The following is a 26,759-nucleotide window of genomic DNA, read 5'->3' as shown; positions in this document are numbered from 1 at the left end:
TATTCGAACTAGTTTTTTCAGGTATTTTATATTTCGGTTCGATTGTTGATTTATAAACACCTTTACATTTTATGTACTATTTTAATAGAATAAAAATATATATAAATAAATTTTATTAATTTATATATACAAATTAATATGATAATATATAATTGAATGATATAATTTTTTTTTCATTTTAAAATTTCATATTATTATGTGAATTTGCCTTTATTAAATTTGATTTATATATGCATTATTATTCAAAACCCATTTTGCTGTAAAAAAAAAAAAAACCCTTTTTATACATTTTATATACCCTTCCACTCCTATAAATTCCATCCAAACAAAAAATAAAGAGCAAAGCTACATGTACCCAAGCTTGGTACACAAAATCATACCCACTGATGTGGCAGCCAACATGGCAGATGACATCTCATCTGCCACATTAGCAATTTGCCACATCAGGGGAAAAATTTTCTTCAAAAAATTTAATAGATTGTGCCATATCTTTATTTTATTTAAAAAAAAAGACATTTCATTAATTTTTTTGTTATTCTTTTTTTAGCTGATGTGGTAAGTTGTCAACGTGGGACATGAAATGACATCTGTCACGTTGGCTGCCACATCAATGGGTATCATTTTGGGTATTAATTTTGGGTACATATAGAATTATTCAAAAAGAAATTATTATATAAAAGTCATACAAGCCTTTAAAAGCAGGTGCTAATAGTGAAAATATACTCACTCACTAACTAGAAGGGCAAAAGTTTCTAATATTGAAAAGATACACTAGAGATAATAATTTTAATATGATTTTAGAGGCTCCGCCCTCATTAACATTAACAGAGAGAGAATTTTATGATAGAAATGAAGACGGGGGTGGAAACAGAAATGAAAAAAATCTTCACAATTGGGGATGGGGATACATGTGTTCCCTTCTTATCCTGCTCTTTTCTGCTCTCATTTTTATCCCTTTATATTAATATATTTAATTAAAATACTAATATATCTTTATAGTTTTAAATTATTTATGTTTTTTAAATTTATTTATATTTTTGTTGTGCATATTAAAATGGTTAATATACTAAATTTGTGATATTTGAAATAGTAGATTGTTTTAATTTTATTTAATTTTGTTATTTAACATAATATTATGTTTAGAGGATATAAGGAGGAGATTTTTTTTTTCGAGTACGAGAAGAGAATTTTTCCCTGCGGGGATGGGAAGGGAAGTGAATAAGAAGGAAATTTTTCTTCGCGAAGAGGAGACAAAGAATCATTTTTATCCTTGTAACAAAGACAACGATTGATATCTCCTACAGAAACGGAGACAGGAATTAAAATTTCCTCCCTGCCTCTTTCTATTGTCATCCCTAAGATACACTTTAACAACTTTATTTATTTACTGTAAATATAAACAAGAATTCAATTCCCCTATTATAAATAAATTTAATATCTTTATTTCTCAACCTACTACAACTTTAATTTATGTTTATTTTACTAAAAAACATAATTTTTTAAATTAAATAATTTTAAGTTAATCATCTATAAATATATAATATATATATATATATATATATATATATATATATATATATATATATTTATATATTTATATATTTAAATTATAATATTGAACTTAATTGAATTGAGAATTCGATCTTGAATCTCTATTAAAGCTTGCTCAGTTTGAGTCTTTATGCCAAAACGAATTTAAACTAACCCAAGCTTGTTCAGTCGAGCCGCCAATCTCAACTCATAGCGAAAGGGAATTGCCCAAAAGAATAGATTTATTTTCAAGTAATGACGTCTATCAAATGCATCCTTTCTAATTCTATTCATTTGCCGTTGCGAAATGACGGGCTTGCGTAAAATAACAAGTGGCACCATTTAGTCAAGAAATATAACTTATGGGGTTGAAATGGTAATTAAATTGTTGGAGAAGGACTATAAAAAGAAGAATAAAATGCTGAAATAAATGAAAGGAAATAGCATGTATAAACTCGATAAAATTGGCGGTTTTATTCAAAGCAGAGAAGAGCATGAATAACAACATCATCTCTCAATGAATGACCGGAACAGGGCATTCCGTGTACAACTTTTATACAAGTTTCAGAGAGAGACCACGGCCCACTCACAGAAGAGGAAAAATCTGAATCTCTCAGAATCTATCTATGCTTACGCTCCCTGGTGGAGCCTCTCGAGTGTCTCGACTCCTCCTCCCACTCTGCAGCTGGCGGTGGTTGTGGCGATGCCTCGTATCTTGAAGGTTTCCTCTTAAAATGCCTGTCATCATCACTCGACTCATAGTCTACACCACCACCACCACCACTTTTATGTAGCTTGGCAGAAGATGACTTGTAGTCCTCATAATATCCATTAGAGGATGGCTTGACTGATGCTTCTGTTGCCGCTGCTGAAGAAGAGGAAGAGAGCTTCCGCTTCTTAGAGTTGGTAGCTTCTTCTTCGGGGAAACTAATGCGAGAAAAGACACTCAATTTGTGTTTTTTGTCAGCTGCAGACATTGTTGACGTTGACATTGAAGTGGGTTTAACCGTTTCTGAGGAAGGCTTTGAAGAGGACTCTGAGCGGTGATGTTGATGATGATAGTGCCGTTCACGTTCACGTTCATGGTCATGATCATAGTCATAATCATAATGACGGTCACGATGGTGATCCGACTTTCTCTTGGATGGCCGTGGGAGTGCAGGTGGTGGTGGTTCTGGAGATAACCTCACAGGCCTGTGGCGGTGGTGGTTATGATCAGCACTTGAAGCTTGAGGAATTGATTTCTGCGGCCAAAAGCACATAAAAATGTTGAGTCAACAAAACAAACAGCTTTGGACTTCTTTATAATTATGTACAACTATTTGCAAGATATTTCAAAACTCGGTTAATAACCATTTTAACCGAAAAAAAAAAGAGCTTCTAAATTTTTTAAAACAACACTGTGTCCTTAGAAAGTAGATCTACGCCAACAGCATGGCTACGCCTTGTATCCGCATAGTTAGAATGATACAGGAGAACAAAGATTTTTCAACAGTTTTGGGCTTTTTCCCGATTCTTTTAAAAATAGGATGAAATTTCGATTATGTTATGGTAGTACATTAAGGCATTTTAAAAACTGCAGCTGCTAAAAGAGTTTTAAACCTTGGAGCAGCTGATCCAACTGAAAACTGATGCAATACCAGTATCAGGCATAATTAAAGGCCCTTTTAGATATTGAACTCGACTGACTTGAGGTTGAACCAGACAAATAATACAATTAAACCACCCAATCAGATCAATCTAGTTGTCATCATAACATGACATCATTTTAAAATTTTATGTCATGTTGACATAAAATGTCCAACCAATCAATCAGACCAGTCAATCCCAGTACCAATCCTTGACCAAATCAACACCCAGTCTCAGTCTAAAAACATAGGTAGAAGTAAGATGGGATCTGAGATTAGCGTGACATAGAAGTTGGCAATGGCAATGAGAAGGCCTTGGAAGGAGAGATTTATGGTGATGGGTTTGAACAGGGTTTGGTTGTAGAACTGGTGGAGAAAGATAAACAGAGCAAGTCTCTCAATGGAGATTTGGCAGGATGGCGTAGGTTTGGTGGCAGGTTGATAAAGAAACAAGGTGGCAGTGACAGATTTGGTAGAGTAAGGATTGTGGTGGTGGTGGTAGTAGGTAGGTAGCGCAATTAAGCGAGCCAACTGCAGTGCTTCAATGGCATCAGTAGGGTGGCACAACCAAAGGAAGAGGGTGGCAACAACTTACCCAAAAAAATATAAAAAGAGGGAGAGAGAACAGGGTGGCAACAACATATCTACTGGAGTAAGGGGGGTGGGGGTGGATTGTGCAGTCACACGAAGCCAATTGTGGCAATCCAGTGGAGTGGGCAAGGGCAAAGTAGCAAGGGAGGGATACTTATGGGTCATGTTGACATCACCGGTTCAACCGACTAGCCAAACTGATGAAGACCCAAACCAGGTCAATGCTTAGTCAGCAGCAACTGACCCAAACCAGTCCACATCAGTAAAGATGACACAAACTTGAAAACATTACCACCATTATTCTTTTATTAACAAAGCAAAGCAGCAGCAGCCCTTAACAGCAAACAGCAATTTATTTTTAAAACAGAAGGGAGATACAGCTGCCAATATTACAACTCTACAAGAAGTAAAATGTCCGTCCAGGAAAGTTGGAATAAATTAATCAACGGGGTGACAAAGCTTGTATGGTACCATAAAACATACCCTATCAAATGCAGTAACAATGTTTAGTTCAGATGTTTCTAATTCTATATATTTTTGTTCTTGAAACATTATAACTTTCAGAGATTGGATAGTGGCTAAAGATCCAAGTTCCATCCTATCCCACAAATTCTCATTACACTGGGGATGATATCTTCATCATTGAAAAGACAGATTTAAGAGAAAGAAACCAATAAATTTAAAACCCTTCTAAAGTCCAAGGAGAAAATTTCTGATTATTTAATCCTAAATGTAGCAGTGGAAAAAATTTATTTCCCTTTTCTGACAGTTGAGAAAAAGTTGTTATCTTGCCTTGGTGATGTTATCTAGCCAGTTAGTTTTTCTCAAAACCATGAAAGAAACCAACTGTGTAGTATGCAGAGAGATAAGAGAGGGAAATTTGGAAAAATATAAAGACATACAGATTTTGGTTTCATGGAAGAAACATCGGCATTGCTGCTCACTTCCCTAGTATAGTCTCGCTCTCTAGAGAACTCCCTGTAGCAAAGTAAAATTATTAGACAGCAGATCAATATCATTAATAAACAAATATAAGTAGTTGCAGCAACAGTAGCAAGGAACCAAATGCCATATATATTGAGCTAACATTTAAAATTAATAACATCAGTGATGCTATACAATAAATCACATTTGATCTATAAAATGATACAAAGATAGCAAGCAAAACACAAATGGTTGCCAATGCTAGCTGTATACATTCCCATCAAACTTAAGAGGGAGAAAGAGGAGAAATCCCTGTTTAACCCATTTATCTACACAAAATATGGCTCAGGTTTCTTCTTAACATTAGGGCCGACTAGCTAACCAAGGCTCATCAAGACATGTTCATACAGAATTTAATGTTGTAGGGCAGTAGGCTAAGAGTTCACATAATGATCAATTGAAATATTTAAATTCTTGAACCAAATAACATACGGTAGCTAACACAAACATGATATACAAAAGTAGAAAAAGTTTGCAACTAAGACTAATTTTTCAGATAACATTACCTTTCACTTCGTCTCTCATTTTCACGCTTCCTCCGTAAATCAGCTTTCCGGGCCTCAAATTCCTCCCTGCTCATCACAGGGTGTGGAACATTCATGCCCATTCCAAAATCTGCTAGGTCCCTGCAAATTTTAGGAGAACAAGTGCTTAGTATGGTTGTAAAAAAAATACATCTAGTGTGTTCACATACAACCTCTATCAATATTCAGCACAATAATGCATCCAAATTCAGTAAATATGGCATCCATAACAAAAGGCCACAATTTGCTAACATGCACTCATAACAGTTCACATGAGGCGTACCTCTGAGGAGGAACAATGGGCAACATATAACCTTGTGCCATGAAAGGGTCCTGGGGCATGATACCTCCAAATGGCATGTCTAAGGGGGGCATACCATAACCCATATAGGGCATGGCACCACCAAATGGAGCTCCATATCCTTCCATCCCAGGTTGAATGCCAGTCCAGTAAGGATTATAAGCTGCAGGACCAAGAGGCATCATATAACTCTCAGCCGCAAGTTCTTGAGGGGTTTTCCACTGTATGTCTGCAAGGCATCCAAAAATTTTTCTATCAGTCAATAACACTTTATAAAACACAAAAGTCTCTTCACAGTTGACTGAAGGTTTCCAGATTAATTTCTAAAGCAATCAGAAAAAGAAACAATTCAGAGAATTTGCTAAAATCATCAGACATGTCCCAAAGAAGAGAAGAGGCATACCATTTGGAGGCATGCCATTAGCAGGCATGCGAACCTTCTTCTTTTTCTTCTTCTTTCCTGATAAAGCAATAATCAGAGCTAGTTAGACATTCATGCCTTTCAACAGTCAACCTACGCAATATTTCTATACCACCAAAAAACTTTCTTTCCACATGCTCTGCTCTTCTAGAGTTTAGCATTACAAGGAACATTAAGTTGTTTTGTACGCAAATTATATAAAATGAAAATTGAATAGAAGGTGATGTACTCCACCCAACATTGCTGCAACACCTAAAGATTTGATGGAATAACAAAGTTACCTGCCTCCCCAGAAGCCATCTTCTGCTGCACTTCCTCCTCTGCCAGTGGGGCACTCCCTTGTGATGCAGGCTCCTTCACACTCATTGACTCAAGCGTGGCTTCAGACACTTCAGGTGCTTTAGCTACTGCCCTTGGCTTTTCCAGGACCTTCTGTGGAGCAATAACAGCTTTTCCCTCCGCCATCTCCTTCATGATTGGAGTTTCTTCTACAATAGGTGATGGCTGTTGCTCTCCTTTTGAAGCAGCAGACATAGTAGGAGATGGAATCTTAGGCTGCAACCTGGCAGATTCCATATCTATAAGAAGACAACAATGAAATTAGTCATTTTCATTAAATTAGAAAGGTAAAAATAAAAGGTCAATATCTGTAAGACAACAATGAAATAAGCCATTTTTGTTAAACCAGAAACAAATGGTGAAACTGAAAGGACATGCATCTTAATACAGACCTTGAACTTGAAAAGTGCTTCCAGCATTTTCGGCACTACTGTTACCAGACTCCAAAATACGATTTATCGTATCCCTAAGTGTCTTGTTTGGCAGAAGATCATCTGCGAGAATATTTGTGGCCCCACATACACACATTGCTTTTGAAATAATGTGGTCCCTAATGCCTGAATTATAAGTAGAACATAGATAATAATGCAGTGAAAACAAGGAGCAAGAGAGAGAAAATATTTGAAAGTAATAGGTAGGAATCTCAGAACACAAAAAGAAAATTCATCATGCTTAAGTGATAAAATCGTAAAATACAAGATTATGACAAGGAACTTACACTTATCACAAAAACTCTTGAAACAACATTTGCTTGTTAACACAGCGTCTTTCATCACTTCCTTGCACAATGGACAGTGGAGTTCAGGGGGAAGATCACCAACAGGACGTGTGGAAGGTAAGCCCTCAATTTCTTTCTCAAAAGCAGCCCTGTATATATTTCAATACGTTGCAATGAATCGATATGCACAAAACTGAATTCTGTCAAAGGGAAAGATAAAATTTAACATAAATGCAGCATAAACCTACTCATTTGGCTTCAAAACAGCAACTGCACCACTTGGCAAGGCATATGAACCATCTGGAGTAGCAATTAACATTGATTTTGGAATACCGGTAGGATGTTTAAATCTTTTGACATCATACTTTGGGTCACCATTAGTAGGGCAATGCTGAATAAAATGTCCTGAATAAGAAATATCAATACACTGAGAATATTTCTCAATAAACTGTTTAACCATGTTTTAAAAGGAAGGCAGGGCTTCTAAGTTCTTTATATGCAAAGCATAGCACACATTGTATGTGGCATGAGCTTTTTTAAAAATCAATCATATTTCAAATCTTATATATAAATAGTTTTGAAAAAGTTTAAAAAATAGTGAAATCAGAATTCCTAACAAGCCTTTCAAAGCATTCGGAAAGGTTGAATAAATTATTTAAAGGCATTGTTAACCCTAAAAAGGTAAAAAGTTGAAGATGCCTTAATTGAAAACAATCAACCCTCTGGATACCTTAATTTCTTTCTGCAAAAATAACAAATTAGAAGTTTGAAAATAAATTTAAGATTGCTGAGAAAATCAGGAAGCTATCAAGCACATCACCAAGGCTCTTTTTCCATTTCTATAACAATAAGTTCCAACAGAGGCTACATTTTTTACAAGAGCTGGTTACCTATTTTGAAGATGTTTGGTTCAAACAACAGCTAAGCTAAATTTTAGGTTTCAAATTCAAATGTGGGGTGTATGCACCACTCAATATAGCAGACTCAAATCCATGCCCCATCTTATAGATGTAGGTCATTACAGACAGATGAAAGTTAATGCATTGATGCATCGCAATTAAAACCACCCAATAGGTGTTTTACAATGGGACAACTGAAATAAACAAGATTTTTAAGTGTAAGCATACCTGGCACCTTACACCTGTGGCATACATAGCCCTGTGGAGGTGTTTTACGCTCCAAACCTGATAGATCTCAGAAGATTGACCCAGAATCAGTTTTGCGCAGCCAAATTAGTAGTATACTTATGGTAACATAAATAAACGAAAATGAAAGTTCAAATATGCCAAAATAAACATAATGGGCAGATAAACACACAAAGATGCTAAAGGAAAGACACATGCCCAGAGCGGGGCACAGGATATAGGGTGCAAACAAATTCAGTTAAGACTATCCTTTTCTATGTAAACTAAAATAAAATGAAATAAAATAGAGATGTAGTCATAGAGAATCACCAAAACCACGTCCACCCATCCTTCCTCCCACACCCCTTCCAAAGCCTCTACCAGGGCCAAAACCATCAGAACCTTGCCTGCAAATCCAATCCAAAAAGTTAACATAAAATATAATGTAAAATCATCAAAAAAGACAATTCTTAATTTGCATTGGATATCATTTTAGCAGTCAATAAAATAAATCATCACAATTAACAATAAGGCAGAAAAAAGACAAATGGGATCTCACCGCTGCCAGTCCAAGGCAGGAGTATCAATTAAAGCCTTAATCTTGCTGTCCTCATCAGCTTTATTTGATGGTGGAGCATCTGGCAGTGGATTGCTTGACTGCACAGAGGGTGCTTCAGGAATTGCGTACAAATCATTCCCAAACTCATCCCATTCAGTGTCCTCATTCTGAGTTCATTTAAGACGATATTAGTTAAATGAACAAGAGATCAAGTCATCAACTCATAACAAACTGATATAATCACATGGGAATATCATAGGATAAGAGCTTACATATACCATGACAGAGGAATCAGCAGCTTGGAAGCTACTCTTTTCTAGGTGTGTCTCCTCAACCACTGGTTCCACCTTAGGCCTGCATAGTATATATTCAGTAAACTCACCAAAGCCCCCAGAATTTGTCTTACAGAAAATGGACAATACAAATAACATCAAGGACAATAACATGTTTTTACTTATAAAATATATAAAACACTGCCTGAATCATCAGGATCGGGGCTCATAGGTCAGGCAACCCTAATGCTACTACAGCAAAAGTCTTCATAACCATCTATTATCACCTTGACCTACAACAACCAAAAGATTAACTTAAAGGTTTGAGAAAGTACTCTGGCTCGGTAACAATGGGCATGCGAGGTCGTCCAGGAACCCGGCGAATTAAAACAGAGGTATTTTTTGGAATTAACATTGCCTCATCAGGATATTCTGAAATTGGAAAACAGAGAGAAAGAAGTCTATAAAACACAACAAAGATATTGACCCATGAATTTAACATAATGTCACCATAATACACAATTCTCTTAAACTCTCAGTCAGAACAATGTCAACCTAACTACCCAAGACTGAAAAACTATTTCTTAACCACTCAAGAGAAGACAGAATTATCTGCCATAACATTTAATTCAGATTTCTGCTCTATCCAGTAACCACCCCAAGTACTCCTATGTGTGCTTTCTTTTGATATTGCCAACGCTTGTAGCCCACTTACCATATAAACATTATTTCATTATAAATCACAAACTATTTCTGATCAAGGTTCATTATAAACCAGAACCAATCTCTGATTAAGACAACATTGTTGTTACAGATCTAAATGCAGTTAGGCATGACTACCAATTTGAGGCAAAAGGCCAAAAGACAAATGACTTTGACTTTGGCACATAATCAAAAACAGCAAAGCTATCATCATTGATTAAGAAAAATCCCAAACCCAGAAAGCCAAACTTTTTTCACTATTTGAAACCAAAATTTTGTTAAGGAATGAAGATTAAAAACCAATTATTAAAATGTATCACTGGAAAGCAAAAACCAACCTTCGTTAGTTTGGGCATTAGTGACCAGGAGGTCGAAGTCGGTACCCCTGCCTAAATGCTTTGATTCAAAAATTTTTTCTTTCAAAGTACCAACTGATATAAATGGACCGTCCATTGCGATAGAATCATAATCTCTTGCACTCTTAAACTTGTAATAAACAGCCATTCCTTTTTTTCTGATTTGATAAAATATTGTAATAGAGTATATGAAAATGGGGAAAAGAAAACACTAATAGAACGATATAATCAAAGGCCTTAAAATTTAAAAGGCCTGATATTCAACTTAACTTAAAACTCGAACAAACCAAAAAATATATATATGACAAAGTACAAAAGCAAAGGTCTCTCTTTAATATTTTTTTCTGATTTTCTTCAATGTAACTAATGAAAGATCGAACCAATCAAATTCGCGCAACGGGATCCCGCTGAATCTTTCTTCACGCGATGCTCGAGGCAAATTACTAATTTCTTCAATCCGAGATTGAAACCTTCAAAATCCCAAATTATCCAAGAAAACCTCCCTCTCGCGTACAGAAAACGAGAAATTCGCAGACGATTCTTTCAATTCAATGAAAACATCGCAGATCGAACAGAAAGATTGTGAAACCCCCAAATCTTGGTTTCAATTAAAAGAATCGCCCCGAACAGAATCTTGAAAAATTGATTAATCAGCGATCGACGAAGTGATATCCACGATCAATCAGGATGATCTTTGAAGCAAAACGCGAAACTTCGACACAGCCGAAAAATTACTGCTGAATTGTATTCAAATAAGAAGCCACGAAATCAAGAAGACATGAGAGCAAAAATCGAAGTCGAAGTCTGTCGCACAGGGTTAGGGTTTTCAAAGATGAAAGATTTGAAATGACTAGGGTTAGGGTTTCAGGAGAAAGTGAGGGAGATCATTCTGGTTTCTTGATTACTCGACAATTGATTAATGTTCAACGCTCGTATGGGTTCTTGGCGTATTTATAGGTGATAGTATTCATAAGTGCTAGCTTGTCCCACTCGCTTTTAGAGCGCGTTTTTTATACTCGCGCTGTCTATTGACGCAATGTTTCTGGATAACGCTAGAATGGACTATTTTTATATGACCATTTTGGCCCACTGACTTATAGGCCCAATCCGTTCCTGCTGGTTTAATGAATGAAAAAAATTCAACACTTGAAATAAAATAAAAAGGAATTTATGACTGGATAAAACATTTAAAATATCACTAATTTTTTATTAGGGCCCTACTAATATCAACCGTACTGCTCCTCATTTTAACGAAAAAATATAAAAATATATAAATAATATCATATATATATTTATATATGTTATCATATAATTAGATATTATTTTATTTTTAATTTAAAATAATATATATATATATATATATATATATATATATATTTAAAAGAAATAAATAAATATAATTCAATTGGAAGATGAGAAAATTAGATATCTACGAGAATATCTCCCAGCCATAAGAAGAAAGTGCTAATCATTTGTCCCCTCTGTAATATGTTAAGACATCAATTGAATTATAAAAAGTCCATCTGCTGGCTGGAAAGAAAAATATCTGAATTCGTCTGTTACTGTTACTATATAACGGATTATATCTGGTAAATTTAAACTGCAGTTTAACAATTGATGATAAAGAGGAAATATTCTATAACAAAATTCATACATCAGTCAAGATTAATGAAGATACAATCACAACATAGGCAAGAAAAAAGAAAATGGCTATCTGAACGAAGATCTTTGGATTTTCTCTCATGTTTGGTGATGTAACCGCCCTGCAAACAAGAACACCATTCAATTAGTTAATCCCTGGGGATCAAGAAAAAATTGCATGTAACTAATAATAAAAGGGTGAGACTCTAGCTTTAAAGAACATTCCTCTCATGTTTCTTTCAAGAGGAAATTACCTCGCAATGCGCTGAGAAAGTCTGTGAAACGGTAAGCTCTGGATGAAGACAATGCCAGGTCCCGTTAGAACAGCTGTCACCAGATTGTCGCCCTGCCATTTCAACATTGTTATGGACAGAATGTTCTAACAATCAAACAATGTATAAAAGTACAAATACCAAAAGGGTGTGAATCTGGCAACATGTTATTTTAGATTGTCTTAAACCGCTGGAATGCCTCAAGGTCAAGAACTCCTTATGGTCAAACTATCTAATAAAGTTGCAAGAACATCAATATAGAAGAATGGTTTGTCCCTTCAGTAGCAGCCACAAATGTCTAAGGTGCTCAAATTACATAGCTCTCTATGTCATCTTATTTATGAATATCTTCCATGCTGCTTAGCCAGCCATTTTATTGAAATGGGAGGTTTCAATCCACAAAGAACCAAAAATCTTAAACAAGAATAGCACACATGCAGAGTGAGCGCAAATAAACAGAGCAGAAAGAGATAGTAATTGGAGTAACTTACCCCAAAGATCACCCTTCGCATGGGTCCATTGTATTTGATTTGGGCACTGACTGAGGTAGTGACACCAACAATGCAAGACACATCAACAGTTAGTACCTCACCCACTTCAAGATTTTTCTGCACAACTATAGCAAAAGGAAATGAAGTTCCACTGATTAGTCTAAATGATAAAATATCCAGAAACTATATTATATTGACACAAAAAATGTTATAAGCCTATATTTTTATATTAACATGAAAAAAAAAGCTATAAACCTATACAAGAAGCAAAATGTGCTAGTCAGTCAACTATAAAAGGTAAAAACAGTAAATATAATAAAAAGCAAAGAGGGGCAGAATTTTGCCAAACGGCAAGCCTGGAGAATTCAACAGATAACAACACTAAGGCGTGACAACACAGCCACAATACCAGACCCAGCAAAGACACGCTCTAATCTATAAAAAACTAAAAGGTAGTCAATATTCAGGTCCAATTACATTATCACAGAATTTAGAGATGGCCAAACTCTTTAGAGATCCTGACAAGGGTAGTTCTAGAGGGTGTGTATATATATATATACATACACATGAAAAAATGCATACCAGATCCACCAGCGAGAATAAATGCAAGCCCCTGTCCAGTTAGCTTCTGTCTCAGAAATCCCTATAGTAGAATTGAAGCATTAATTTATATAGATTATTTGGAAAATTCAGGGAAAAACAAGTGAAGAGGCATGAAATCCAAATCAGAAAAACATAAGGTCTAGGAGGCAGAGGTAGGCAGCCAGGCAGCCAGCCGGCCAATGGTGTGTGCAAGCACACACACACAAAGAAGAGAGGACAGAAAGCTAACTCTCAGTATCATCCTACCTCTACACCAGCAACAACATTCCGTGGCCTCTGATCAACTGTATTATTGACTTTCACATCATTAACAGAGCACAAAAATGCATCTGGCTACAAAACAATCAGACAAAGTCACATAAAAGTGTGGCTCATAGAAATCTAAAAAGAAAAGGCAATTATACCAAAGGAAAAAATAGAAATTAAAAAGCATCAGACAAATAAAAATATCCAAACTTAGTAACTGCAACAGGAGGAACACTTAAAGTTTAATTAGCAAAGGGAAAAATAACTGAAGTGAAAGAAAGACAGCTCTACCTGGCATAAAAGCTCTCCTCCAAACATTGCTAAATCAATCTGTAAGATAAAATGGAACCAATCACAGATAAGTGCCTATGGTAATTCAACTAAAAATAGTTCTGGGTCATCAACTACCGGTAAACTTTATACATAGACAAAATGCAATAGCAACAGAAACTTGGTATGATTTAAAGTACAAACCGGGAGAATCCTTGCAAGAGAAGGTGCTGCAATTCCAACAAATCCATCACTTGCACCAGGATTACGAAAAACTACACTAGTAATGCTCTTTCCAAAAAGCCACTGCCACATGCCCACTTCATTTTCAGGGATGTAAACATTTTCCATTTCGATAGACCCAGACATGAAGCACATGGAACCTACAATTTATTCATTTCAAATGCAGAAACTTACACCATATATATCATGGAGATGCAACAGAGAAAATATTATCCATATTTAAGGCCAATGGTGGGGCCATTGCAACTTAAAATTTAAATCTAAACTTTTGAAACATATTCATGGCCATTACTCTATAGCAATCTAGGGTCTAAAGTTGTTGAGTTAGCATAAGAAAAAAAAAATACTGCTTTTAACTCCTCTCCCAAAGTCCTTGAATTGAAATGGTATGAATTTGTCTCAACAATTTAAGTTAAAAAATTAAGTTACAATAGCATGGATCTAAAGCTAAACATGTGTTGGACATGAAAAATAGAGTTGTTTACTTTAAAGAAATTATCAAGTAATATCCATGCATTTACTCTGAGACTTATGACAAGGGTCATCCCCTAGCGATACAAAAAGATTGCCACCCCATGCCAAGAAGCCCCTAATGCATGGCTCCAGCCAAATGGCTAGATTGAGGAAGAAGCAAACAATTTCCAAATTAACTTAAGGTTGTATTGGGGCTACCAAGAGATATAATAAATACTGATAGCCAGTTAAAAAGTAACTTATACTGCATTGACCTAATTGATACCAAGAGGACAACAGTAGGCACAATTAGTGAAAGGCACAAGGAGACTTGGAGATACCATGATTCTTAGTAATTCAAAAGGTTGGGAAATTTTCAAGCTTAAAGAAAAATCACCACTCCAAAGGCCTTTTAAGTGTGTGTGATCAGACAAGCAGATATCATAACATTTGGGTAGGGTAGACAGATGTGACTGATGATCGCAATACAAAAGAGCTAAATTTATGGTCCAAAATTTATAATGAAGGTCTAGTTAACACCCAACAAGAGTAAATTAATATACCAATTCCCCTCGCTATAATAAAAAGTAACAGAGAGCTGTATGTAGGCAGATCAGCAAACCTACTACCAGCCAACTCACCAGGCCTTGCAATAACTTTCCCTTGTGGCTTCAGCATTATCTGAGAATGCAAAAACCAATAATAAGAAATATAAATAAGTTACAGATATGAGCACTTGGAATAAATGCTTAAAAAATTGTATGCTCGGGATGTCACCAAAAGTACCTGAACAACCTGAGCTTCACCACCTAAAATCTGGAAAGGTATTACTGCATCTTGTGGAGTCTGCAGTAAAATATCCACGATAAGAATGTAGACGATAATTTCTTGCATTAGTATAACCTTATTCTAGTTGGTTTCCGGCAATAGATTTTTATGTACAACAAATAATACAAATTCTACTTTGATTGTTTGCTCTTATCATTTTGATTTCACACACAAACCTAATCTCCCCAATAAACTGATTACCCAAAAATCATAAAAGGAGTGTAAACATACAATCAACGGATTGGATAAATAGAGTCACCTCAACCCTAACAAGCAAATTATAAAAGACATGATCTTCAGAGTGCTCCTAAACAATACAGATCAAAGGCTAAAACAGCCTAAACCATGAATTCTAACCAATTTGCGGACAAACTTCATGAAAGCAATCAATGCTGTAGTTAGTCAGGAACATAAAAAGGAATTAAAAAAAAAAATCTCAGCACCCATACAAAAAATTAGTGAAAATATGCCAGCGATTAGACGAATTGAAGAGAGTTACCTGGTACACAAAAGGTTGAAAGGGCGTTGAGAAAAAAGGTGCGGCCATAACTAGAGAAGCGGAAGATTGTAGCTGTTAGAGAAACCAAAACGTCTGACTTCTATGGTCATTCACTTCAGCGTTGAGATCTTGTTTGTCTGAGCCAATCAAAACAATTCACGCAAAAACGATTCGAAGGATTCTGGTTCTTTAGTAATTTTGTTATTTATGGAGTTGTGTAAAATGACAAAAAACAAAATTTTAAGTGACTAGAATAACCTCCTCAAAAGCAGATATTTATCAGTGGATTTAACCGAATTGGTATTATCTTAAGATGGTTTTTCAGTCAATTGACTTTCATTATGGGTCTTTTCTTCCCACTGTAACATGGTTTTTTCACTAAATATTCTTGCGAAATAATTGACATGGATTATTTTGATGTGGCGTCTTCTAATTGGACAATCTATCAAGTTCTGACGTGTTCCACTCTTGTCAGCCTACCTTGTCATTACCTCGCTTCCATGCTGGCGGAATGTTACGGCCGACGTTGTTTCATAAAATGTTTTTGATATGGTTTTTTTCTGCAATAAAATTATAGTAACGTATTTTTTTAATACATATTATTATATAATTAAAAATAAAATAATATTAAATTATATAATAATATATTATTTATATATTTAAATTATATATAAAATTTTATTTTTTTTGTTCTCTTAACTTTCATAATTTGAGGGTAATTATCATTTAAGACTAACAATATAGGAAACATATTTAAAATGACACGAAACTTGATACTTAATTAAGAATAATTAATTAAAATATTTAATCAAGGGGATGTATACTAATTAACAACTCTTGAAGGATTATAAGACCCAAGTTAAATTTAAAAAAGTATACCTTCTCTTCAAACCTGATGTGATTTAATCACATCATTTGTTATGTTAATGATACTCTTTCAAGATTTTCACTACTTTAATTCTCTCTCTCTTAATTTGACAACATATTCTAATATTGGTTGGGTTGGTGTTTTGACTTAACAAATATTTTATTACAATAATTTTTTCTCGACAATTCTTTTATATATGGCATAGTAAAAAGTAAATCGTTGTTTTTTATTTCAATTCTGAATCTGAATATGGTACCGTTATTGGCAATACTTATATGCTTATATGATTATGTTGACTGCTGCATGATATAGGTGTCACTCATTCATTCGCTACTCCTCTTTATTGTGACACTCGTTGTGTGTTCAAATTATTAGCAATGACAAATTTCATGACTGCACCAAAATTGTGAAGATGGGTTGCTACTTTTTTTTTAAAATTTTTGATAGGTGTAAATACATATTATAAACAAAAAGCCTAAAAGAAGGGCCCAAAGAACAACCAAATCTTACCGCCAAGGGGACAGCCCCAAAAAACAAACACAAACAAAGCCTACACAGAGCACAACGCACTAGCAGGCCAACCCAACAAAAAAGGCCCACAAAAAAAAGGGCTAAGACAACAGCCACAAGCCTTGCAACCGAGGCCAACCAAACAAGTAAAAAAACAGGACCTTAAAAAACTACGGACCACAAAACCCCAAACACCAACCACCAAACCAAGACAACAAAAAGGCCAACAAAGGAAGAACAGCAGAAAGAGGCCCAAGGGGAACCACAAGCTCAAAAGGAAAACAAGGAGCCCAGAAAGAAGCGCCATCAAAACTCCAGGCAAGCAGGGAAATTCTTCCAAAAAAAACCCGCGTCCGACCACCCAAACAAGCACCGGCAGAGACACCACAATGCGCTCCAGTATAGAATTCATCTTGTTCATGTTTCCTCCTAAGATCAGTCTACATACATATTTATCAAAGCTCATTTACCTATTTAACTGAGTACTCTCATTGACAAACTCCATATGACTAATGCATTACCATTTTCTATGTTCTTAACGATAATAGAGATTACCTCAACCAAGGATAAAATAAAGTTGTTATCATAAAATACCCTTTCAGTATTGCGTTTAGGGACTAATTAATACCATAATTTTATAAAATATAAATATTTAAGAGTATAATGATAATTTTTTTTATTTAACACAAATCAATATATTATTTGCTATCAAAATTAAGTTTTGAGTGGGGTTTATTATTTTTAAATTTAAGGGATAAAAAATAATTTGATTGAGTGAGACACTTGGTTTGCTCTAATAAATAATTTATTGGGGACCAAAATTGGGACATCTTCTAAATGCCAAGCCAGCCACGTGTTGACAACGCAACACCACTCACTCACCGAATCAGTTTTCTATTATTTTAGTCAAACTTCAATAATCACCAAATTCTTTTTCTTTATATATAATTAAATTAATTAATTTTATTATATGTCATCCTTCCAATTAAAAAAACTAGGATAATATTTAAAATTTAAAAAATTCTGGGGCAGTTGAATAAAAGCAATAAAACAAAACAAACAAATCAGAACCGTTAACCGCGCCTTTCACTCTCCCTCTCTTTCCCTCCATTACACGCCACCTTCTGTTTCTCTCTCTTGTCTCGTTTTGTTCCATGGCCACTTCAGATCCACAAAATGCCTGAATGTTTCTTTTCATTAAATTCCGCAATCCTGGCGCTCGATTAATCAAGTTATATAACTTATCCCTCTCTGTAGCCTTTTCTTTTGCTTTCTTCTGTATATTTCTTTATTTATGTAATGCAATTCTGGTAGCTGTATTTTGTTTAAATTTTTCAGGGTATCATTTTTTTACTTTATGTAGTTTCGAAATTTTGATACTGTGAATAAAATTTATTTGCTTGTCCGACTGATATTGCAATTATGTTTTGTCTCAATCTTTGGTTTCATCACGAAAAGTTCTGTTGTTCTTTAATTTTTGGGTTCACAAGTTTGAATTAACCTTAATTTTCAGGCCTTAGATTCACTTTTCGCTGTTTTCAACGGATTTGATGCTAAGGTAATCCAAAAAAGCTGATCAATCAATGCTGGAGCCACTAAAACAGGTAATGATTTCTGTTTTGAGTTGTTGTGTATATATATTTACTCTTTGAGTTTCGTCACTTGGGTAATGTAATTGCATTTGGTGTTAGTAGCTATTTATTCAGTTTTAGATTTATTTATATGGGTTTGATTGTTATTAGTTATTAAACAGCCACTGAAAGAGGTGATCAGGAAATGTTGATTGTATCTAATCACTGAACTCCAGATATCAAGCTGCATAAGGATGACAACTTAGGAGCCTTTTTTATTATTGAACTTGTGAAGTTGTTTCAATTGTGATATAAGACAATTTCCCAAATATGATTTTGTTATTTATTTGATTTCTTCTTCTAGTCTGGGAATATTATAATTAAGTTCATTTATCTCTTTTTCTTGTAGACTAGTCCAATATTACTGGCTGCTTACCAATGAAAGTTTGACGAAGCCTCTCCAGCTGGTACGTAGGCTTTGAATATCAATGCTTACTTTATTTAGTTCTCATAATTCGCAAATTAATTGCTTCGGGTCTCGCCTGCCTTCTACGTCTTTTTTTCCTAATATTACTCTTTGATTGATTGTTAAGGTCGAAATGTTAAAACCTAGACAGCCAAAATTAATATTGCAGCATGCTACTTTTTTCATGATGAGAGATCTATTGCGCTGTTCTCGGCGGCTTTCCATCAGTTGGAGAAAACTGTTTTTTGTTGGAGCCATTGTGACTATGGCTGGTTTTGTCCTTCCCATGTGGCTACTCTTACAACCTGTAACAGTTTCTTCACACAACTCCTTGAATGGTTCTATGCAGTTGAGTAAGAGCCTCAATGTGGCCAGAACTGAACAGTTTCAACACATCACGGCAGCTCCCATTAGGAATTCTTCTGTTGAAGTGACTCAAATGGAAAGAAAAAGGAGGAAAGAAGAGAAGTTAGAAGTCATAGCCACTCCTCCTCCACCTCCTCCTGCGACACCACCATCTCATTTACAGGTAAAAATTTTAAAACCAGCGGTTTTTTTCCTATCAAGTACAATAACGACATCTATTGCTAGTAATCTTAATACTTTGTCACATATAAGTCAGAGACAAATTTGGAGATTGTCATCAAGCAAGGCACTTATGTTTGCAAAAAATGAGATTCAGCGTGCTCCAGTCCTTGTTGAAGATCCTGAACTGTATGCTCCTGTATTTCAGAATGTTTCTGTTTTCAAAAGGTATACTAACATACATTAGAGAATGCTTTCTTTCTTTTGCTTCATAATACTTGTTAATAGTTTTATGCTATCAACTTTTGTCTAGAATGCTATGTCTTTGGGTCAAATTTTTTATAACTGAATTTATAAATAAAGAGATATTTGTCATTGGTCTTTAATTTGGATATTTAATTTTGTTCTAAATGAAAAACTAATCTTAATATGACACAGTGATTTACCATCCGATTATTGTTGATTTGTTTGTTTCTATGTTGCAATTCTGTGCACATAGTATTATGTTTTGACAAGTTTAACTTCGTAAGATTCCAATAGTATTTTAATTTTCATTTTGGCTTTGAACACGTTTTTAACTCTGAAAATTTTTCAATGTGCATTTGCATTTTCTGTCATAAAAGTTTTTGCCATTTGTTTCATAATTTACTATAGACTGGTCAGGGAGCCTTCTTCTTAGGAGCAATGATTTGAAAACCGAACCAGACCGATCGGTTTAATTGGTTGAACTGGGAACTAGCTCTAAGTCCAATCCGGTTAATATAAAAAACCGGTTTTACTATTGACTCCTGGGTTTGACTAAATGAACGGGTCAAAAACTGGGTTTGATTTTTGAATTTTTTTAAATTTTAATTATTTTTTAATAATTTGATTATTTTTTTTTTTTATTATTCTCCAGTTGAATCTATCAAACCATGAACCAGTGAAATAACTAGTTCGATCACCGGTCCGATTTTAAAAACATTGCTTGTGAAATAATAATCTAATCTTGACCTTAGAATAACTATATCAGCTTCTTTTTTGTCCTTAAAAGAGGATCCTTATCTAGCAATGGCTTTTGTCTATGTTTCTTTAATTTCTTGCGTGGCATTGGCGGTAGAAACAGTAGAATATGCAGTAGTCTTTTGGATTTTACCGTACTCTTTAACTGGTTCACTAGGCTTTCAATTCCTCTGTTTATTTTAAATAATTGTTTCCATGTGCCATGGGTTCAGGAGCTACGAATTGATGGAAATGATACTTAAGGTCTATGTTTACCGTGAGGGAAAGAGGCCTATCTTTCATCAACCTCACCTTAAGGGATTTATGCTTCTGAAGGATGGTTTATGAAGTTAATGGAGGCAAACAGTCATTTTGTAACCAGAGATCCAGGAAAAGCTCACTTATTTTATCTGCCTTATAGTGTGTACCAGTTAAGTATGACACTACGTGAGCCCAATTCACATGATATTGGATCACTGGCAAACCATCTTAGGGACTGGGTGAACTTTATTGCTGCCAAGTATCCTTTCTGGAACCGCACGCATGGCTCAGATCATTTTTTTGTTGCTTGCCATGACTGGGTAAAGTAGTCTATTCTCATTTCTGTAGAAATATTTGAATGTGTGTTCAATTTCATTAGTTTTATCCTGTTTGTTTCCCTAACTTTTTAGTTGACTTTTGCAGGGTCCTTACACAACAACTTCACACAAGGAACTAAAAGAAAATACCATAAAAGCTCTATGTAATGCTGATACATCTGAAGGTATTTTTAAGGTTGGACATGATGTTTCCCTGCCAGAAACCACCATAAGAACTCCCAGGAGACCTCACAGGTATATTGGTGCAGGAAATAAAGTATCTAAGCGACCAATCCTTGCCTTCTTCGCTGGATTAATGCATGGGAGGGTTCGACCTGTTCTTCTTAAATATTGGAGGAAGGATAAGGAGATGAGAATTTTTGGTCGTTTGCCTAGAAATATGTCTTATATTCAGCATATGAAATCAAGCAAATATTGCATATGCCCCATGGGATACGAAGTAAACAGTCCTAGGATTGTTGAGTCCATCTATTATGAATGTGTTCCTGTGATTATTGCTGATAATTTTGTCCTACCTCTCAGTGAAGTAATAGATTGGAGTGCATTCTCTATTGTGGTAGCTGAGAAGGATATTCCCAAGCTAAAGGAGATTCTATTGGATATTCCTATGAGAAAATATCTTAGGTTGCAAGCAAATGTAAAGATGGTTCAGAAGCATTTTTTATGGAACCCTATACCGGTCAAATATGATTTGTTCCACATGATACTGCACTCAATATGGGTTAAAAGGTTGAACCAGATTCAAACTGCAGAGTCATTGTAAATCTTTTAGGTTTCATTACTTTACATGTAACTACTTAAAAACGCTAGCCAGGTTTTGTTGATTACTGAAACAATTAAAAAGTTAATGATAGAGCTAAAATTAGTTCCAGAAGTTAAAAGCCTAGCTGTTGAGATTATGAAGCGATGCAGCAGTTTTTGTCACCTTGAAGATAGTTTGATGTGTATCCAGTAGCTCTGGACTGTTTGCAAGAAGGGGCAAAGATCTGATAAACATGATGAAACCAGAGACTCATTCATTATTCAGGTATAATCTGATAAATTGTTCACATCTTTAATTGTGTCAATCTTATGCTAACACTGACATTTTTTATAGTAGAGCTAACAGATACCAAACTTTTTTCTCCCTTCACCAGGAGTGTTGTTAACTATATGTCAGATTGTAAAATGGTTGATGACTTGAATTTGTGAGTGTTATATTTACTTGTTGAGCCATAATTATAGTTGAATTTGAACGTAATTTTGTTTTTGCTTTTCCATCTTTGTACTCTTTTATTTTTAGACTACGATGCTTTGCTTTTATGATGGCCGACTTCATCTGCACTAGGTTTGTCTTATCAAAATCATTGAAAATGTTATTGCATTGCATGTACTTAAGTTATTTTTGAATTAGTATTTTATTCACAAATAACGATATATCATTATATGATCAGATAATTAAAAATTAAATATACAATAATATTCAATCATATAGTAACATATTATTATTTATGTATATAATTTTATTGTTTCAAATTTGGTCCCCAACAGTTATTGATGATTCAAAGGGCTAGTGCTGTCACATATATATAGATCTGAAATGGAAGCTCTTAGAAGGAAACAGCTGGAAAATAAAAAAGACATTCAATTTGATACTTTTTTAAGTTCATCTAATACCCTGAGGCTCAGGCATAGTTTTAAATTGCATAAGATATTGGGAAACAGTAGGGATGACAGTGTTAGACCACTTTGGAGATTTAGCCAGTATAAATTATTATTAGAGAAATTAATTAAAATGACCAAAATTAAAGGGGTTTTAACAAAATTGATCAACTCTTTAAGGGTTATATGGACATAATTGAACCCGCAATTTTAACAACAAAATACCCTAAACCTTAGAAACTTTGAAAATTCTCACTTTAACACTCTTACTCAAATCATAATATCATGATTTCGAAGTCAAGAAAAAAAGTTTATAATATTTAGGTATTTATATTATTAACTCAAAATTTCATTAAATATATTATATTATATGCATGTGAATTATTCAAATGATACAAATTTTTGAAAGATTGAATCATCGAAGTATTTTCTACATACGTGATATTAATTAGGCAATGATACCGCACAATAGACATGTCAAATGTCTCTATTGATTATTATAAAATGATATTAATGCATATGACTATAAAAGCTATATCATTAGTGCATTAGCGTGGGTTAATGGTTAATCAACTGTTTTTCAAAAATAATTAATTATGATAAGTCATATAAACATTTAAATTATAGTCAATGATGACCGCATTAATGTAGGTTGATTCTTAAACTTGAGATGTCACTATTAGATACAGTATAAATACATATGTTTTATATAATATATAAGTGCAAGGCTATATTTGTCACATCCAAAAAGTTGGATTGATAATAACTTTACTTGAATGGGAAAACAATTGATAACATAAAAGGAATGCATTAACTCGAAATAAATTGATTTCCAATAGCCAAACAAATGTCCGAATAACAATAATTCAGTAGCAAAGGTCCAATGGCAACGGTATTTGCCACTGTCGGATCGGACCATCATCTTTTAATTGGTAGTTGAGAAAAAGTAATGGCAAATAAAATGAGGGACCACAAAATAATAGCAATTTGAATCTCTCAAATTTTTCTAATGATAGAAAATTTAAACTTCATTCACGAACAAAAGTTAAGCTATCCCCTTAAATTTCTTGCTTAGGTCCAGAGGTTTGTATTATTTTTCTTCTTGTAGGTGAAAAGGACTTCTTCTCTTTCATTGGTGATTTGTTACCAAACCCAATTTAATTTCAACATTACAGATCTTTAATTTTAGTTTGCTCATAATATAATCATGAAAACAAATGCGACTTTTAGATAGATCAACATCTAAAATATAATGTTTATAAAGAGAAAATTAAATTAAACACCCAAATAACATCATTACTGAATAAAATCAGATTTTCAAATTCAGTTGTAATGGGAAAATGGTATTTTTTTTGTAGATAGATGAAGGAGACTTGGTTGAAGAGAGACAAATGTGTTAAGGGTCTTACTGAATAATTATTTCTTTCAATAAAATTATGTGTATTCATTTTAGATACACAAATATATACACATTTATATGTGTTATCATGTGATTGGATGATTTTGAATTAAGAATAAAACAATAATCAATTATATGATGACACATATAAATATGTATATATTTATGTACCTAAAATGGGTATATATAGTATTGCTTTATTTCTTTTGTGGCTAGTTTTTAATTCTTGCGCTCTGAAAGGAAGCTATGCTATGATCAATAAATTCTGAAGAGAACTTGTCTGTGAAGCCAACAGACATTCCTTGTAAGTAGGGTCCACAATCTTGAAACCCGTCAATTGGAATTTCAAATTTAAATAAGAAAAAAAAATCTCATCAATTAATAAATGACTATTTCCCACCACCCAAGTTTTAACCTAATTTTAAAGCATATCGATGATGTTTTAAAAATTTAAATACCCACTCATAAATCAATTACTATTAGAATTTTCAGTTAGTATTAAAAATAAAATCGTCACTTTACCAATATTATCAAAAAAATAATAAAATTCATTATATTTTTCTTAAAAAGGTTTTAAAAATTAATAATTTCACTTCTACCTAAAGTTTTTTAACTTTAAAAATTATATTTCTCTCCCAAATTGAGGGTTTTTTTCTTCACCCCTCCACCCACCATCTCTGGCGTCGACGATTTCCCTTTTCTATCCAAAACCATAATCATCTTCGTCTTTTCACCTTTCATATCGAATCCACAAATCGATGATGCTAAATAAATAGTCTAGACGTCAACATGTCTAGACAATTCATTTGAATTTGATGAAAATCATCATCATCATCAACAAGTGGATTCAGTCGAAGAGGTGAAAAGATAAAAACAACAATGGTTTAGGGTGAAAAGAGTAGGTCGTTGGCGTAGGAGATGGTGAGTAAAGCGTTAAAGAAAAAAACTCTAGATTTAAAAGAAAAATATGACTTTTCAAAGTTAGAAAATTTTATGCAAAGGTAAAGTTGTTAATTTTTAAAATTTAGGAAAAAAATTAATAAATTTATATTTTTTTAATAATATTATTAAAATTATAATTTTACCCTTATTTCTTAAAAAAAAAATAATAATAATAATAATTGATTCATAAATATGGCGCACGTGACGAATGCTTTTAACTTTTGCTTTGCTTTTATGTGCCGTATCAGTTGTTTTTTTTGTTATGCACGACAAATCACGCCAATTATGACGAAGCCCATAGCTTCCTCCGACCGAAATTTAAGGCTGACCTTTTTCACTATTGTTCCCACAACCAAAACGCTGCGTTTCTCTCACATTGTCTAAAAAGTTTTTGGCCTTTCGGGTGGTCAACATGCTTCGGATTTTAAAATCCATCCACAACGAGCTATGAACAAACAATTGACACAAGACTGGAAAAATTACATCTAAAACCAACTCCTTTAAATTTATTTATATAAAAGAGAAGACAGATATTGATACAATGCTCATATTTAATGAGTGAGCCAAGATTCCTCATCTAGGTCGAGAAATTTATTAACCCAATCCAAATCGTATCCTTCAGTAGAAAAATCGAAAAATTCATTAACATCAAAGTTGACTTGGGAATTCCCAATTCCTTTGTCATCTTCATTAACCTCATTTATTTTGGAGATGTTTTGATGGGTAGTTTCTTGCAGAAGCACTGGTTGTGGCTGTTTCTCATTTTTATTTATCTTCTTCCTCAAATGAGAATTCCAGTAATTCTTAATTTCATTGTCCGTTCGTCCTGGAAGTCTCCCAGCAATCAACGACCATCTGCAGCCCAGAAGAAACCATGTATTCCTTACATTTTCTCAGTTGTATCAGTGCATACTTAAAAATAGTTTCGCCATTAATGTACCTGTTGCCAAGTAATTTATGGAGTCGAAGAATCAAGTCCTCTTCGTCGTCCGAAATGTTGCCTCTTTTGATGTTGGGTCTCAAATAATTCAACCATCTTAGTCTGCAACTCTTCCCACATCGATTTAGCCCTGCAAAATCAATTCCACAATCACTAAAAATGCTACATTTTTTTTCTTCATAGTTGCAAATTAAACGAGGAAAATAAATTAAAATGTGGGAAACCTGATTTAGTAGCAACAGTTTTCCACCTCTTAGCCCCATGAATTTCAATACACTGAGCAAGTTTTCTATCTTCTTCAGCCGTCCAAGCTCCTTTGTTCATTACTTTCTTGGCAGATCCATCATTTTTAGGTGCCATGTTTTAGCAGAAAAGAGACAGAGAGTGGAAGTGTGATTCTGATCGGTGCTTACTGAGAGAGAAAGAAAGAGAAGAAACAACAAGGGTTTAAAAAGATTCAGCGTTAAGTGTTTGCGGTTTAAAGAATTTGTACTGGACTCCATCTATCTACCCTTCTCTGGGAGAAGGCCAAGAAAATAAGGAAGCCCCCCCAACCCAACTACCAGTTTACGGTTCAAGTCTTTGTGTGAGAATGTCAAGTAGGATATATAGTTTTTAGATCCTTTATTATCATTTTCGACACTTAAACAAGAAATACTAAGGGAGCGTTTAGTTTGGGTAATATTTTATTATCAAAATAGAAAAATTACTTTGAAGATAAA

The 26,759-nt window shown here is 34.2% G+C and overlaps 4 protein-coding genes across 5 annotated transcripts; 1 reads left to right on the top strand and 3 right to left on the bottom strand.

Moving 5' to 3' along the window:
* Positions 1–1,980: 1,980 nt before the first annotated feature.
* LOC123211252 (E3 ubiquitin ligase PQT3-like) lies at positions 1,981–10,997 on the bottom strand. 2 transcript variants are annotated; one of them, XM_044629857.1, is made up of 15 exons: positions 10,032–10,997; positions 9,327–9,423; positions 8,992–9,073; positions 8,720–8,886; positions 8,491–8,567; positions 8,164–8,220; positions 7,285–7,441; positions 7,037–7,185; positions 6,711–6,875; positions 6,261–6,557; positions 5,962–6,018; positions 5,541–5,787; positions 5,240–5,359; positions 4,652–4,727; positions 1,981–2,774 (listed from the first exon to the last, which is right to left on the bottom strand). In XM_044629857.1, the coding sequence occupies exons 1-15, from the start codon at positions 10,195–10,197 to the stop codon at positions 2,151–2,153; spliced, it is 2,538 nt and encodes an 845-aa protein (XP_044485792.1). In that variant the 5' UTR covers positions 10,198–10,997; the 3' UTR covers positions 1,981–2,150. The 2 variants fall into 2 exon arrangements, with proteins under 2 accessions (XP_044485792.1, XP_044485793.1); XM_044629858.1 differs by having other exon boundaries at positions 8,998–9,073.
* A 642-nt stretch (positions 10,998–11,639) lies between these two features.
* LOC123209978 lies at positions 11,640–15,794 on the bottom strand. The gene is made up of 10 exons (XM_044628093.1): positions 15,596–15,794; positions 15,055–15,114; positions 14,910–14,949; positions 13,777–13,955; positions 13,594–13,632; positions 13,303–13,389; positions 13,036–13,096; positions 12,454–12,578; positions 11,945–12,036; positions 11,640–11,812 (listed from the first exon to the last, which is right to left on the bottom strand). Exons 1-10 carry the CDS (start codon positions 15,641–15,643, stop codon positions 11,698–11,700), a joined length of 846 nt encoding a protein of 281 aa, XP_044484028.1. The 5' UTR covers positions 15,644–15,794; the 3' UTR covers positions 11,640–11,697.
* Positions 15,795–18,043: 2,249 nt separating this feature from the next.
* Positions 18,044–21,986, top strand: LOC123210194 (probable glycosyltransferase At5g03795). Its single transcript, XM_044628423.1, is given in 8 exon segments — positions 18,044–18,204; positions 18,487–18,577; positions 18,954–19,011; positions 19,138–19,539; positions 19,633–19,763; positions 20,750–20,835; positions 20,838–21,097; positions 21,201–21,986. Coding segments are annotated over 5 exon segments (1,551 nt in total). The 5' UTR covers positions 18,044–18,204; positions 18,487–18,577; positions 18,954–19,011; positions 19,138–19,143; the 3' UTR covers positions 21,879–21,986.
* Positions 21,987–25,576: 3,590 nt separating this feature from the next.
* Positions 25,577–26,510, bottom strand: LOC123210938 (transcription factor MYB4-like). The gene is made up of 3 exons (XM_044629436.1): positions 26,262–26,510; positions 26,038–26,167; positions 25,577–25,952 (listed from the first exon to the last, which is right to left on the bottom strand). Exons 1-3 carry the CDS (start codon positions 26,395–26,397, stop codon positions 25,649–25,651), a joined length of 570 nt encoding a protein of 189 aa, XP_044485371.1. The 5' UTR covers positions 26,398–26,510; the 3' UTR covers positions 25,577–25,648.
* Between the last annotated feature and the right edge of the window lie 249 nt (positions 26,511–26,759).

Source organism: Mangifera indica, chromosome 3 (assembly GCF_011075055.1).
Source record: "Mangifera indica cultivar Alphonso chromosome 3, CATAS_Mindica_2.1, whole genome shotgun sequence".
Taxonomy (NCBI): Eukaryota; Viridiplantae; Streptophyta; class Magnoliopsida; order Sapindales; family Anacardiaceae; genus Mangifera; species Mangifera indica.
The sequence above is the reverse complement of the archived record's forward strand: the minus strand, read 5'-3'. Positions and strand labels throughout refer to the sequence as shown.